We start from the raw sequence: 16,083 nt of genomic DNA, 5'->3' as shown, positions 1-16,083 counted from the left end.
CACTCTGGACAGGCAGCGCTGTATTACAGGACTATGTGCACATAGTTAAGAATGTGCAGGGCTTTAGATACGGTAGGTCTGTGTGTGTGTGTGTGTGTGTGTGTGTGTGTGTGTGTGTGTGTGTGTTTAGGTAGGTGAATATCCACCCATCTTATCCCTACAGGGTCTAAGAACAAGTCCCTTCCTGTCTCCTTATCCACATCGACCCAAGGGATAGTGGCTTGTGTGTGCGGGTTTGTGAGTGTGTGGAAGGGGGTGTGTGATTTAGAGAGAGTGTGTGTGTGAGTCAACAACACAGTACTACATCTCCTTAAGCCATGTTTCTGTAAACACATGATGGTAACTTTTCATCCTACAATGACATCTGAAGTTACACTGAACATTTACACTTTATAAGCAAAAATGAAGATGTTTTATTAGGTTTCAGATATTTACAGGAGTGGGCAGTTCTTTTTTTCTCCCCAATTTGGTGATCACCAATTCCACATGCTAGCTAAGTCTCCCTCTATCACACAATAGAAAAAAGCTGGGAGGACAAAGGTTAGCATATATGTCTTTGAGGACACGTAAAGCACGACTTAATGCAACATCACTGGACAGCTGAACGTGTTTCAGGAAGAATGCTAACTGCCAATTGTGTTATATTAGCTAACTGAATTCATCACCGCATTGTGCCGAGTGATGGGACGAGAGAGGGGGAAATCTTACCCACCAAGAGAAAAAAAAGGAAATTTACGACCTCTTGGACTCCCGGCCACAGACGGCTATGGCATCGCTGAGTACTGAACGTCCGAAAGCTTCTCACACTCAGCAAGGTGTTGTTTTATGAAGAAAGCCCAGCCCTAAACTCATTGGCTTGCTGGTTAAGTGGCATGTGGGAAACACCCATCATTGCTATGGAGATACATGCACGCAGATAAGACAACATTTTTTTTGTTTTTGTTATGGGGACCAAGTGCTATAAACTATGCAATGCTATTTTTATCAGAGTTTACCAGTGATTTCAATTTTGCCTTTGAAAATGTTAATGTGGCTTTCAGTTTAAGGTTTGTAGGTCTCTCCACATTAAAAGAGTCTGGTCTTTCACAGCTGAAAATAACTGCCCAGATGACCAAGATGACCACTGAATGGACAGACTTTTCTATAAGGGCTTTGTTTCAGTGCACTTAAAATAGGACCTGACTGATTCTGTCCCCAATTTTGACAAACAGAACATTCTAAGAACCGACAATATTTACTGATATAATTTTATTTGGAAATATGCTGCTGGCCACAATATTCAAACTCTGCATATGAATATTTGGTAGGGTCTGCTATTCAGTAAATGTTGATAACCTTTAAATGTGATAAATAGTTTTGCCAGCCATCATTAGTGAAGTTATTAACAGTGGCAAGGCATTTTCAGTGTAGCACTCTCCTTTTGTGTCTCTTTTTCTCTCTCATTACGTGTTAGCTAGCTGTCGGGTAGTGTTAGCAGTAGCAGGTAAGAGTGTGTTCAGATCTACTGCTGTCTGTGCATGCGCATGTGTGTGTGTTATCTGGGTGCTAACTCATAGCCTGCAGTGGCCTCTACCCTGTATTACATTCAAATGTTGAATGCTCCAAATTAAGGACAGGAATCTGCACAGTACCCCAGCCAAACAATGACCTTTCATCCACACACACACACACACACACACACACACACACACACACACACACACACACACACAACTGTGTTCTTCAGTTTTAGGGTGTTTTCACATATATACCTTTTTAAATTAACTAAATTCAGTGCTGTCAAAATGAAGCTGAAAGAGAACCAGTTGCAAATGACCTCAGTGTGACCTCAAATGTTCACAGTGTAAGTAAATTTTAAAGTGACTCAAACGTCTTTCAAACACACAACTTTCAATTTTCACACCACAACTTCTTCAGAATGCATTGTGTGCATGCCTAACATCACCCATTTTATCACAGGAAAAAATCAGGGTCTATATATATACATGCCGGAAGACTGTGGCTGTGGTATGCACAGTAAGCTCAGTGGTTCTTTAAAAGTAAAGCAAAACGCAAAATAGACTGGTGCCACTTTGTTTTCCAAATGCATATATCAAGTGAAATGCAAAATGAGTCACAAATGAACTGTACTGAACTGTATTAGTTCATTTTTGGGACTGTTTGTAGGGATCACATGAGTTTCCAAGAGACACTGTACCGGCTTACACTTTTACTTAACTTGTGTCCATTTACGTACAGATCCCTTAGGAAACATGTTAATGCCAGGTGTTAACAGGGCCTTTGGCATATGGTGGAGTGTGTGTGTTCGAATGTACACATCCGTTTGTATTTTTTTGAGAATGGTGTGTGTGTGTTTTTTTTCATTACTTACACATTTTTCAGCAGAACTGCCTGGACTTCCAGCCCTGAGCATCTGCTGGTGGGAGCCAACGGATCTGAAAGAGGGTGAATACATGAAACAAGTTCAGTACACAATGTATTATTATGTGTTATTACATGTTTAATAAATAAATCGTTTTAAATGAACTGTCCTATCCGTGCTCTGTTTTTTTGTAGCAACCCATTCAACCTATTGGGATTTTTTTTAACATGTATATGCGTTAAAAATATAGATTGCTGTTTAAAATCTCTTTTAGAAGTCAATCAATCACAAGGCCTCATAGCACACATCTATTTATTAATCATGCTCATAAGCAGCACTGCTCTATGGACTAGCACACTGCAAACGGTAAATTGCAGTATCCCCTCTGGGTTACAATTTAAGGTCATTTAAGGTCGCTTACTATTAAGTAAAGCTTTATTTTTACCAACAGTTGCTAGAAAAGAACACATTTCTCGGTAACCTGCAAACTCACGCAAATAAAAACATGTTTGACAAAGACAGAGAGAACAAAAACTTTATGCTGGTAAAAATCTGGATGATTCTTTTCATCCTTGGCCTGGAGAACACATCTATTATTTCCTTAAATAATCTAAAGGCGGGCCCTTTAGACCACAATACATATTTACACTACACATCAGTCCATTTCAGCTGAGCTCAAGTCCAGAGAAGTTGGCAGTGTTTCTGGACGTTGTTGACATATGGCTTCCACTGTACATAATACCACAGTGTTAACTTCCATTTGCAGATGCAGCAACAAATAATACTTACGAAAGCATCTTAGTACAAAGTCATAAAATATATCTTATTTGTAACTCGAACTTAAACTAATCTCACAATGTTGAGGCTGTACTTAGCCTTACTTTGTTCTATTTGAACCTGCTTAACCACATAAAAAGTCCACTGTTGTATTCAAAATTGCTCCCTACTACAGAAATAGTGCGATAGTGGTAGCCTTGTTTGAAATCTCAACTGTAGACTTAATCACTAAATTTAGCTCACTATCAAAGACCTATAATGCATTGCAAATTTTAGTACACAGACAATGTACACCACAAATTTCAACACATACCATAATGCAATAATGGCTTGATGAAGTAATAGAAGTATAAGAGGTAAGAGTTTAGAGTGAGAAGTGTCTCCTTAGAGTCTGAACACCTAGACAGCAGAGAGGGCAACACACCAATTTCATATGTATAATTTATGTTTCATATAAATCAATACTATTTTCACTAACAAAAAATAATGATGCATACATTAGTGAAACAGCAATGCATACCAATCATAAAGCAGCTTAACAGATGGACTTAAATCTGTACTATTTGGCTAAATTCATGTCAGCTGGTCAGCTAATTAATGTATATTGCTTGCTCACCCTGAAGTTTTACCTTAGTTTACTGATGTTAGATTCTCCTAGATGTCTACTGTCTGATGGTAAAAACAGATGCATCCGTGATGCTTAACAGCTACAGGATCCTGTACCTTTGCTATCTTTGGTGTTTTGGCCTCGTTTGTTTTAGCTGCTCACCACAAACACCTCATTTTCACTGCTCTAATTTGGTACTGCTGCATATATTTCAGATGGAATAATCTTAACAAAGAAGGTAAACATAAGCACAACTCATGTATTTACATAACTGAGAGAAATTGTGACTACAAACAGCTTTCCACCAAAATGTCCATCTACACGGCTACATGCTTATATTTTTAGTTAACAGCAGTTACCAAAGGAAAAATATCTTTCTTCAGGTCACATTTTCATAGAAGATAAAAGCACCTTGGATGTCTAATTTCTGAATTATTTCTCAGGAACTTTCCCTAGCAGATACAATGAACTTAATCTATACCAGATCCTAGGACATGTATTTTGTTTGTGCAAAAAACGCATCACACAAATGTCCACTGCTTTTTTATGAAGTAGTGCTTCCGATTGCAGTGTCTGAAAAGTCTTTTAGGCTATGTTTACACAGCAGGTAAAAGTGGCCCAAATCTGATCTTCACACCAAATCCAATTTTTTGGTTTCACTGTTCACAATATCTTTTAAATATGTACAGTACTGTGCGAAAGTTTGAGGCATCTAAGCAAATGTTTCAACAATTTACCTCAGCAGTGAGTTTATCACAATATACATTAGAATAAAGTCATATTCATAATTCAAATAAACATAAAAACAATAAAAAGTAACAAGAATTTCGTGGGTCCATAATTATTCCTTGACAACTTCACAGCCACCGCAGAGACGTGTATCATCAATTACATCATGAGCACAATTTAATGAAGCCTCGTTACTAGCCACGTTAACATGCAGCCTAATAATCCATTAATAATCCGATAATAATCTAATAGCTCAATCGAAATAGAATACATCCATGTAAACCCTCAATCGGAATAATCTGGTCCGATTGAGGCCACTAGGAATACAATTTCTATCTGATTGAACGAGGAGATAAAACCTGTATATAATCTGTTAAATAGAAGAACAATAACTGTGTAAACGCCTGAATCTGATTACACTCCAATCGGAACGTCTAAGTACATTCTGCACATGCGCGGCGAGTCATAGCGAAAGGTTTATACCAATTAACATGTCAGGGCAGAAACTGGTCAGCAGAGGAGACGAAGTTTATACTCTGAGCTTTTAAAGACGGTGGTGGGACGGATGTCCAGCTTCTGTATAACAGAGCATGACGTCTTCCTCTCGCGGCTTCCTTTATAAGTACAGGTGAAGGACATTTTTCAGAGTCTGACGTCAGTTTAAAGCAGTTAAAAACAAGCGTGTCAACTGGAAACTCATCTCACGCGGACTGGACGTCACGTGACGTTCGCTGTCATGGTAACGGTTACTCTCAGTGCTGCTCCACGCATGCGCGTCATTTTGCATCGGATTACTTGTAGCGAGCAGGTAAGATTTTCATCAGACAGTTGAACAGAGTGAGAATAAACACCTCAGTCTGAGTCTGTAATCCGATAGTTTTCAATCAGACTGGCAAAAATCTTTGCATGTAAACAGCCACTGATTGGTCAAAAGGAGTTGCTTTTTAACTACATATAATACTGGGCTTCCTATATATATCATACATTTATATATAACCATTATTAATTCATATTCTATAAATTTTGTTTATTAAAATATTAACACTTTTCTCAGAAAATAAACACATACAAAACAATTAAATTGATTTTGAAAATCTGTCTTTGATGCCTAAGACTTTTGCACAGTACTGTATGTGGCATCAGTCTGAACAGATCAGCTTGTAAACCGACCAGCATGCACAAAAGAACATTGCATCATGTTTCTTGATGTGACGCATTCTGCAAGATTTAAACAATCACAACTATGACTGAACGCCAGTCGCTCCCAGAGGGTTCAGTTTCATCTTTGCCCGCACCAACGGAACTCTCATGAAGCTTCACTGACTGGCAGTTGGGCTCATTACCCACATGTGTTCGAGCTCATCGTAAAAATGTTACTGTCACTTCTTTGGTTTGTGTGATTCTTTAAACTTTGCCGTACTTTTCCTTGACGCAGCAGCCTTTGCTCTCCTGTGGCCATGCTCAGCCATTCCTTTCAAAATCTCTTCAAAAACAAAGGGGTTTGGATAAGTCTCTTCAAATTTGTTGGTACAGAAACATTAGCCTAAATGATTGAGGTCTCAGCAGCGTGTAATTATGACAAATGTCGAGTTGCATTGACATTAAAGTCACATGAATTCTGATCTGGCTGTACAGATTTGAGTAACATTGCCGCAGACTGGATGCGTATCGGATTTCAGTATCAGTATATTCAGTAGAGTTCAAATCGGAATAGAAAATGTCAGATTCAGTGTGTTTTTTGCTGTTCATACTGATACACAGACAACACACCTATGTCACATACAGAGAAAAAGATCGGATTTGGGCCACTTTTACCTTTGGACATGAACCAAAGAAGTGACAGTGCCCTTTTTACAGTGAGCTCATACACGCTGTGGGCGTGGCCCAGCTATCAGACAGTGAAACTGAATGATGGCTCCTGTGATGCTGACAAAGATGAAACTGAACCCTCTGGCATTCATTAGCAACATGAAACATTTTTCTTTTGCGCATGCAGGTCATTTTGCGAGCTGATCTGTTCAGGATAATGTTGCATATAAGACAAATTTAAGACATTGTGAGTAGCCAAACAAAAGAATCGGATTAGGTAAGAAAATCACATTTGGGCCATTTTTACCTGCTGCGTAAACGTAGTCTTGGTCACTCCATGCTTGTTCACTAATCAGTTCACTTTGTAGCACATGTTACAGAGTGAATAGTGAATGAGTTAATGATGAACCATTCTGAAAACAGCTGTCACATTTCGCTCTTCCATATGTAGCACCTTTTATACATAAAAATACAGCCAGTTCACAGTATGTTTAAATGAAACATGTAAAAGCAGGTGATATAAGTGTAGGAGACAAGGGAGAATGATTGGATTACAGACTGATATTTTATACAGTGCAGAGTAAAGATTAAAGAGTCTAATTTAATTCCCCAATGTCTGTGTGTGTATATCAGGTAGTAGAGCTTCAAAAGCACTTTCAGCTAATCACTGTCTACAACTCGTGCTATCTGTTTTATCATCTCTCAAATCGAAATCGACCCCTCCTATTTTTTTCCTCATTTTGTGATGGAAGGATCTCACATTTCTCTCTCTCCCTCTCTCTCTCTTATTCCACCTCTCTCGCTCTCTCAGCTCATAGAAATATCTCACTTTTCACCCCCCTTCTCTTTCAGAGTGCAGATCGATGTGAACTCACTTCAGAGCAAGTCAACTGTGTAAGAGGACTGGTGTAATATCTGGGTCATGGCTGTGTGGGGTTTTAATGGCGGGAAGTGGCTTGAACACTAAAAACCCCTCACACACATACCTGCCCAAAACGTGTGTCAGGCCATCTACTAAGAAGAAGGTGACATCACAGATGTAGATATAAGAGATCCATGTCCTATCCATGCTGTTCTTTCGTAATTAGTGTTGTGAGTTTGGACAAATCATATATAGAATCTCATTCAACCTATTGAACTTCCTACAACCTAGTGAACTGCTAGTAGTCGTGTAACAAATTATTTGTTTTGATGCACTGTTTATACATCTTCTCAATGCAATTGTATCAATGCTAAAATAAGAACAAATAATGCCAAATAGGGTGTATTGGTCAAACATACATTTTACATGCTAAAAATAGAATGAATCAAGATTTATAAACCAAATACACAAACTTAAAGAAATATGTTTCACACACAAACTACAGGCACCGTATGATCAGATATTTTGCTTCAACTTCACTGCCTCAACACAGCACCAGCCTGAGGCTCAGGCGTTTACAAGGCAATCATAGATGTAAGTGATGTAATGAACCCCCACAAAAGGGTCAGTTCTCCACAGAGAGCAGGACGGTGAGTTGCTGCCACAATGTCCATTGTTTTAATCATTTAATACTTTTGAGCCAGTTTATATCAAGACTAGGCAGGTTGGAAATGACAAGGAACTTGCCAACATGTTAATGTTAGCTTGATTATACTGATCAGTCCTAACAGTGTGACCTCTCACACATTTAAAATAAATATCATTTGAAATCTGCAATCTAAATAGTTTTTAGTCTGTTCTACAGTTTCTCATTAGGTTGAATGAATATCTCACTCTAAATGTAGATACTGTGATATAAACTGAGTCTGTTCTACAGTTTCTCATTAGGTTGAATGAATAACTCGCTCTAAATGTAGATACTGTGATATAAACTGAGTCTGTTCTACAGTTTCTCATTAGGTTGAATGAATAACTCACTCTAAATGTAGATACTGTGATATAAACTGAGTCTGTTCTACAGTTTCTCATTAGGTTGAATGAATAACTCACTCTAAATGTAGATACTGTGATATAAACTGAGTCTGTTCTACAGTTTCTCATTAGGTTGAATGAATAACTCGCTCTAAATGTAGATACTGTGATATAAACTGAGTCTGGTCTACAGTTTCTCAGCAGGTTGAATGAATAACTCACTCTAAATGTAGATAATGTGATATAAACTGAGTCTGTTCTACAGTTTCTCATTAGGTTGAATGAATAACTCACTATAAATGTAGATACTGTGATATAAACTGAGTCTGTTCTACAGTTTCTCATTAGGTTGAATGAATAACTCACTCTAAATGTAGATAATGTGATATAAACTGAGTCTGTTCTACAGTTTCTCATTAGGTTGAATGAATAACTCACTATAAATGTAGATACTGTGATATAAACTGAGTCTGTTCTACAGTTTCTCATTAGGTTGAATGAATAACTCACTCTAAATGTAGATACTGTGATATAAACTGAGTCTGTTCTACAGTTTCTCATTAGGTTGAATGAATAACTCACTCTAAATGTAGATACTGTGATATAAACTGAGTCTGTTCTACAGTTTCTCATTAGGTTGAATGAATAACTCACTATAAATGTAGGTACTGTGATATAAACTGAGTCTGTTCTACAGTTTCTCATTAGGTTGAATGAATAACTCACTCTAAATGTAGATACTGTGATATAAACTGAGTCTGTTCTACAGTTTCTCATTAGGTTGAATGAATAACTCACTCTAAATGTAGATACTGTGATATAAACTGAGTCTGTTCTACAGTTTCTCATTAGGTTGAATGAATAACTCACTATAAATGTAGGTACTGTGATATAAACTGAGTCTGTTCTACAGTTTCTCATTAGGTTGAATGAATAACTCACTCTAAATGTAGATACTGTGATATAAACTGAGTCTGGTCTACAGTTTCTCAGCAGGTTGAATGAATAACTCACTCTAAATGTAGATAATGTGATATAAACTGAGTCTGTTCTACAGTTTCTCATTAGGTTGAATGAATAACTCACTCTAAATGTAGATAATGTGATATAAACTGAGTCTGTTCTACAGTTTCTCATTAGGTTGAATGAATAACTCACTCTAAATGTAGATACTGTGATATAAACTGAGTCTGTTCTACAGTTTCTCATTAGGTTGAATGAATAACTCACTCTAAATGTAGATACTGTGATATAAACTGAGTCTGTTCTACAGTTTCTCATTAGGTTGAATGAATAACTCACTCTAAATGTAGATACTGTGATATAAACTGAGTCTGTTCTACAGTTTCTCATTAGGTTGAATGAATAACTCACTCTAAATGTAGATACTGTGATATAAACTGAGTCTGTTCTACAGTTTCTCATTAGGTTGAATGAATAACTCACTCTAAATGTAGATACTGTGATATAAACTGAGTCTGTTCTACAGTTTCTCATTAGGTTGAATGAATAACTCACTCTAAATGTAGATACTGTGATATAAACTGAGTCTGTTCTACAGTTTCTCATTACATTGAATGAATACTTCAGTTGTACCTGAGTGGGGAAAATACTAAAGCTGTCTAATCTAGGTCATCTAGTCGCCTAACTAGCAATGCATGGCGTCCTCAATACATTGCTCATGAACATAAGCCTAAGGACTGAATAGCTGAATGGCTGTGATTTGGGAGTGGTGACTGGAGGTTTCATCATAATTAAGGTACATCAGGGTGGTTTGTGGGGTGTATTATCCTGAACAGGTGAGATCAATAGGTGTGCAGGTGAGTTCCAGGTGGGGATTAGATTGTAAGTGCAGCGGGAGTGCGACATGTACAAATGTAAAACAGTGAGGGGGGTTTTGAGGGTTTTGGGTGAACAGGATAACAACAGGTACCGGGTGTGAATTACCTGTGCAGGTATGCAACAGGGGAGAGGTGAGGGTGGGTTACCCAGAGGTGCCCAGCATGGGTAACCTGTGTAGGTATAGATGTGCAATAATGTGTCTAAAGTCCCAGTCACACTAGCTTCTCAACAGGGAAACAATTCTAGCGAAAGCACATGTATCTTAATGGAAACGGTAATCAAGAATTTCGCATTGCAGACTTAAAACAGCAAACAAATTTCACACAAGAAACTTTGTGTTGGGTTCAACTTTAATTAAATCTTCACTGAAATTCACAGAATCAAACAATAGCACGACTAGTCTCTGAAAGCAGTAGCGATCCAAAATGGAGGAAGTGCTGATTTAAGCAGTGTCTTTTATATAACTCAGATAAACTGAAATATCAATTTTGAAGCAGCATGTTACACAATCAGTCAGAAACTGGATTAGATGGTACAAGGATTATTACTTTGTTTATGGTTTACAGTGTATCACTGACAAACCCGACAGAAAACTAAACAAACTACAAATGCTAAGTCACTGCTAAACTGGTCACATCATTAAAATAAAGAATTTTACTTTAAGCATATAAGGAAATTCTATTTTGATATTAAACTTTGAATTTCGCCTTGATTACGTCTATTGACAAGGAGAAGTGCAAATTTATAGTGTGACTGTGGCTTAGGGGAGTGAAGGAGGAAAAAGAGGCAAAGGAACCTGCAAAGGTGTGAAAGGAGGTGAGACAGGTGCATGTGGGTGCTCAGGTGAGTGTTACCTGAGCGTGCAGAGAGGAAGGGTAGGTGAAAGCAGGCGGGAGAGCGGGCGACAGCTCTGCGGGGTACAGCGGGTACGATGCCCACACATCAGGGCTGCTGGGATATAGACCAGGCACTGTCAGCTCATCTGGAAACACAACACAACAGGAACAACACTGAGATGCACACACCAGAAAACACTTCCACAAAAACTGCACCATGTCGCTGTGCTACCAAAGACAGAGCTGCAGATTTGCTTAGATCTGCAACATCTCCTATTCCTGATCAGACATACCAAATGCCCAAAAATCACTTGTACATTTAGCTTTTAAACTTTTGGGTTAATTCTGAATTATAGAAACATTTTAATATTTTTAAACAGTTTTTGTGTTTTAATAGCTAATATGAGAGGTAGGTGGTAAGCCTAAACATATACTCCAGTAAAACTGCTGTTATCTGTGGTGACATTATGGCTACAATAAATGTAAAGCTACATTTCCACAAAATCTTTTGAGCAGAATTCCAGTTATAGCAGTTCAAAAAGCTACTTAAGTATTCAGATACAGAACAGCAGCAGAACATATTTTATTTCATGCAGCACTGATCAGCACAGGAACTATTTATTAGGTCATATTCTTCTATTTTTGGACCTTTTTGGTCTAAAAAAATGCATAAGCTTCTACAGTAAGAGATGTACATGGAAGTAGGAACTACCCACCTCTGCTAAGGCATTTCATATAGCTTGCAGACATACACAAAGAAAGAGAGGATCAGTAAGAATGTTTCCATTTTCTTTAAAGGAACTGACAATGGATCTTCAGCAGATTTTTTTAACTTCATTACATTGCTGACCATCTATGATTATGCTTCAGGTATAAACTACGAGTCTGCACGAGTGTTCTCAGTTCCTGTATGCAAATACTGAAAATACCATTCAAATACTCATTACACTGCATCACAAAAAGTCAAGGAGGAAACTGACAGATCAACAATTCACTAAAACAGTGATTTTCAACCGATAGATCGTTAGGTGTGTCGTAGGAAATTGTACAGTTTCACTTAATTGGTCAAAAAATATTTAGTCACTATAAATGATTTGGCGTTGTTGAGTGTCTGCGCCTGTGCCAAAGTGTTGGCTGACTAATTAATTAAACACCCATCACAGCTGCACTGTGTGAGGTAATAGGCAAACATTTGAAAATTCTTGAGGAGAAGTTATCATTTTATTTCCCCTCAACCTTCACTGAATCCCTTGACTGGGTTAGGGACCCATACAGCTCAGCTGCAGTCTTTGGAAAGGACATGACCTTGCAGGAGCAGGAGGAACTAACTGAACTGAGACAAGACCGCAGTTTAAAGCTAAGCTTTGCTGATCTGTCTTTGGACAGTTTTTGGTTGACTGCTGCTAAAGAGTTTCCCATTCTGGCAAACAGAGCTATTTCAACATTGCTCCCATTTTCCACAACATATCTATGTGAGCTGGGCTTTTCAAGCATGACTGCTATAAAAACTAAAAGCAGAGAGAGACTGAGAGCAGTTGAGGAAGAGCTTCGTTTGTGCCTGTCTTCAATCCCTGCCAGGATATCAGCTTTGTGTTCATCTAAACAGGCACAGGTGTCACACTAAGTGAGTAATTCAGAAATTATATTGTCATTACATGTGCTGCATTAAGTTACAATGTGTCATTTGGTAACTTTTTTGAGTGGTGGTGTGCCGCAGGATTTTTTTTAATGTAAAAAATGTGCCGTGGCTCAAAAAAGGTTGAAAAACACTGCACTAAAACACTGCTAAGATTTAACAGTGCTGTAAGTAGATTAAGTAGAGTATGTTATACTTACTTCAAAATGGGTTCCTTTAATGTGAGCCAAAGACTGTAACTAGAGGATTTTATAGATAGAAAAGATATTTCTCTTTTCTTAGTGTTACCTTAACATATCAGCATGTCATCAACTGAAGAGAAAAAATTAGGTGTACAAGATGAAGAGTCATCGCATCTACCACTGTGGCTTTTAGCTCTAGTGTCAGCATTAATTCACTGGCTCATCAAGTCCAGTCAAGACCAAAACATTTCCTATGGCTACTTTTGAATAAAAAAACATTTAAAACAAATATACACACCTCTGTATGCTCCAAGATTTTACACAGCACTAGTTCACTCAAAATGTATGTACTATGATTCAGTACTATGACATGTTAATATCCAGCGACAGCCTTTTTATCTTCTTTATGGTTACAGATATTGGAATATCAAAAATAGTCAGAAAATAGATGTTCACCAGTATAGGACTGTAGGATTTTAAACAGGTCAAGCAGACACCTGTTTCACACATACAAATCAAGATACACACATACACCAAGTTTATAGTGAATTATGCCATCGTCAAGGATCCTCTAACTTGGAAAGCAATCTTATCTGAAATAGTTATCTTGGGCAAAATACACTGAAGAAAAGAATTCCCTTTAATTCCCACCATTTCGATCTCTGAAATTGGTCTCTTATTACGTCATGCTCTTCAGTAATGGTTTCCTTCCACATTGTCGTACAGGGACTACGAGGGGCATTTGTCTTCATTTAAGTAGATTCAAGATAAGATGAGTTTGGTCACTTAACAGGAATGCATATCCAGCACAATCCACAGCTGGAATGTGTGTATCTGCATCTATCAGTGCCAAACTACCATTCAGTGCTTAAAGTTTGGTGAAGTGTCTTAAGGTAAAAAAACACAGGCCTTCGCATTCCACAGCATTACATGCGCCATGCTCAGTGAAGAGAAATTGCTGTACATATTCAACTATTTCACAACATTCAAACAACTACCTCTGGAGAATGGTGTAACACACACTCATGAAAGACGACGCTATTATGTGAATAAAACATTTTTTAGGCAGTGTTGCTGGCGAGAAAGACTTCTTTTTAAATCTTCTAATACTCTTAATAATAAAACAGCCAAAAAGATGTAGAAGAATCATCTTTGTTGCCCTAAAGAACCTTTCAACTGAGTGGTTAAAACTGATATTTCTAAAGAACCATCCACTGAAAGGTTCTTTAGGAATGGTATTGCTCATAAACCAGAGTAAAAAGTGAAAAACCTGCTAAACTTATGGTACTAAAACATGGTTCAATCAAGGCCAAAGCACAATAATACAAACAAACAAGGAAAAAAGGTAAACAAACTTACTGGAAAAAAGACTCCATGGAAAGTTTTACAGAGAAAGCTGAATATTTTATCAGTGCAGGCAGCATTAAACCCAGGGTGATTCACGCAGACACATGCAGAGACTGGGATTTACACACATACATTTTCTCCTGTGAAGTCTTACAGGAATTACTGTATTAGATGAGTCATCATTAAATGTCTCAAAGGAGGCAGAGTCCGTAAATTTGTCCATGACGGATCCAGTCTCAGACCAAAGGATCATAAGTACAACCCAGACGTACACCTAAAAAATAATGCATGCTTTTTTTGTCTAATCTAACTGATTGATGGTGGCCAAAAAAATATTTAAACCATTCCACTTTTTCATTAACATCAGTGCAAAAGTAGTGAAAACGCTTTTATTTTTTGCATTCTTTTCCTATTTAATACAGTATTTTTCAATACAAATTTCAATAGGGTTTTTTTTTTACAATTATATTATGAGCACAAAATAAAGAGAGTGTTTCAACTTTTCTCACAATCATTACTCACATCTCTGACAAATTCAGTCGACCAGTAACACTAATAGGCTGATTATGGGGCCGTGCTCAGGGCACTGTGTGGGGGGCCACTGCAGTATACACCCACATAGGGGATATTATCAGTGATTGTGTATTGGGGGAGGGCTTATTTTTGTGTGTATGTGTTACTCACAGGGGTCCCTGCTGATGAAGGGTGGTCCAGGGCTCTGTTGAGAAGGAGGGGGGTTGGGTGTCCCCACTAGTTTGTTCTTGGCCATCTTCGTGTTGGCCTTGGCGAACTCCAACCGCAAAGTCTGTGGGATTTCCGGGTCGAAGCGAACGCCCTACAGGAAGCCAAAAAGAAATGAGTGAGTTCCAGCTTTAATGTGTATCACCCTTGAGCAACACAACATAGAGATATGGTCCAAGAAAGAAAAACTGTTCACATTACTTGTGGAATTAAGTCATTCTAGAAAAATTCCACCGACTGTTTTAACTTTTTTACAATTTCTGTAAAGTTCAATGGTTGAAATGTAAGCAAAGTAATTCAGACGGATATCATGTAAAATGGCTCATTGTAGATAAACAATGATGAATCTGAAACCTTCTCAAAACTATTGTAAACCAATGTCTCAGGGTCATTTCATGTAATAACGTTCTGTGAGGGAGCTTTTACAGTCATTAAACTCTTCGGATGTGAACAATTTTGATTCTGTTTCTCTAGAATGGAGCATTTCACATCAAACCAATCTGACTCTGACTTTGTTTACATCTTAATCATTTGAATTACACAGAGCAGAAGGAAAAGCAGAAGCCAGTAAGTAGTAAATTTTTACTGCTGGTCAAATGATCACATAGGGTGCCATAACTTCAGAAGATGTGGCCTCTAGTTAGCAACAAGGCAGACAATTCTGATCAGATGATATATGATGGTATGTCCTAAAACTACAGTCCAAAGAAATGTTCCTTTCAGCGTAACACAGTGTTCTACAACATGCATCAACCTCTTCACAACTCTCGAGTAGTATGATAGAAACCTGAGATACGGCCCATGCTCTTTTCATCTGTAGTTCCTAGAAGGCAAAACTGTTCCTTCAGTTATTTCAATCCTTCAGTTATTTAATCAAAGTACTAGCCAAGAATTTGTAATTTTTGGATTTAAGCTTACATGTGTCAACTTCAGAAAAGGAAGCAGCTTCTATTTAGCAACTGGGCAGCAAATTCTGATCTGACATTTGATGGTATGTGTTAAAACTACAGTCCAGAGATGCTTACACACTGACAGCATCTCCAGGGATAGAGTTGCAGCACTGAATATGGCAGCAGGTTTTAATCGTTTGTCACTTTCTCTTGCTACATGCTTTAGAAGCCTCTGCAATATATCAATACACTGAGCAAACCTAGCGCCAACAAAACCGTGGCTGAAAATTCTCAGCTAGCTGGGACATACACTATACCAGACAGTCACAGATAAAAGCTCAATAAAATGTTTAGTAGCATCAGAATTAAGCAGATACTGAGACAGTTGTTACTTGGTTTAGAACCTTGAAATTTCACATCTTACAGTTGCA

The 16,083-nt window shown here is 37.9% G+C and overlaps 1 protein-coding gene across 4 annotated transcripts in view; it reads right to left on the bottom strand.

Annotated features, from left to right (window-relative positions):
• rbpms (RNA binding protein, mRNA processing factor) overlaps nt 1-16,083 on the bottom strand; it is a 47,749-nt gene that overhangs the window by 10,097 nt on the left and 21,569 nt on the right. For 2 of the 4 annotated variants that reach the window (XM_017719280.2, XM_017719281.2), the window contains exons 5-7: nt 14,706-14,856; nt 10,875-11,002; nt 2,372-2,435 (exon numbers count right to left, since the gene is read on the bottom strand). In XM_017719280.2, the coding sequence (XP_017574769.1) occupies nt 2,379-2,435; nt 10,875-11,002; nt 14,706-14,856 (336 nt within the window). In that variant the 3' untranslated portion in view covers nt 2,372-2,378. The remainder of the gene's footprint in view (nt 1-2,371; nt 2,436-10,874; nt 11,003-14,705; nt 14,857-16,083) is intronic. The other 2 variants (XM_017719279.2, XM_017719282.2) reach the window with 1 other exon arrangement.

Source organism: Pygocentrus nattereri, chromosome 22, assembly GCF_015220715.1.
Source record: "Pygocentrus nattereri isolate fPygNat1 chromosome 22, fPygNat1.pri, whole genome shotgun sequence".
NCBI lineage: Eukaryota > Metazoa > Chordata > Actinopteri > Characiformes > Serrasalmidae > Pygocentrus > Pygocentrus nattereri.
This window is presented reverse-complemented; position numbering and strand designations above follow the sequence as displayed.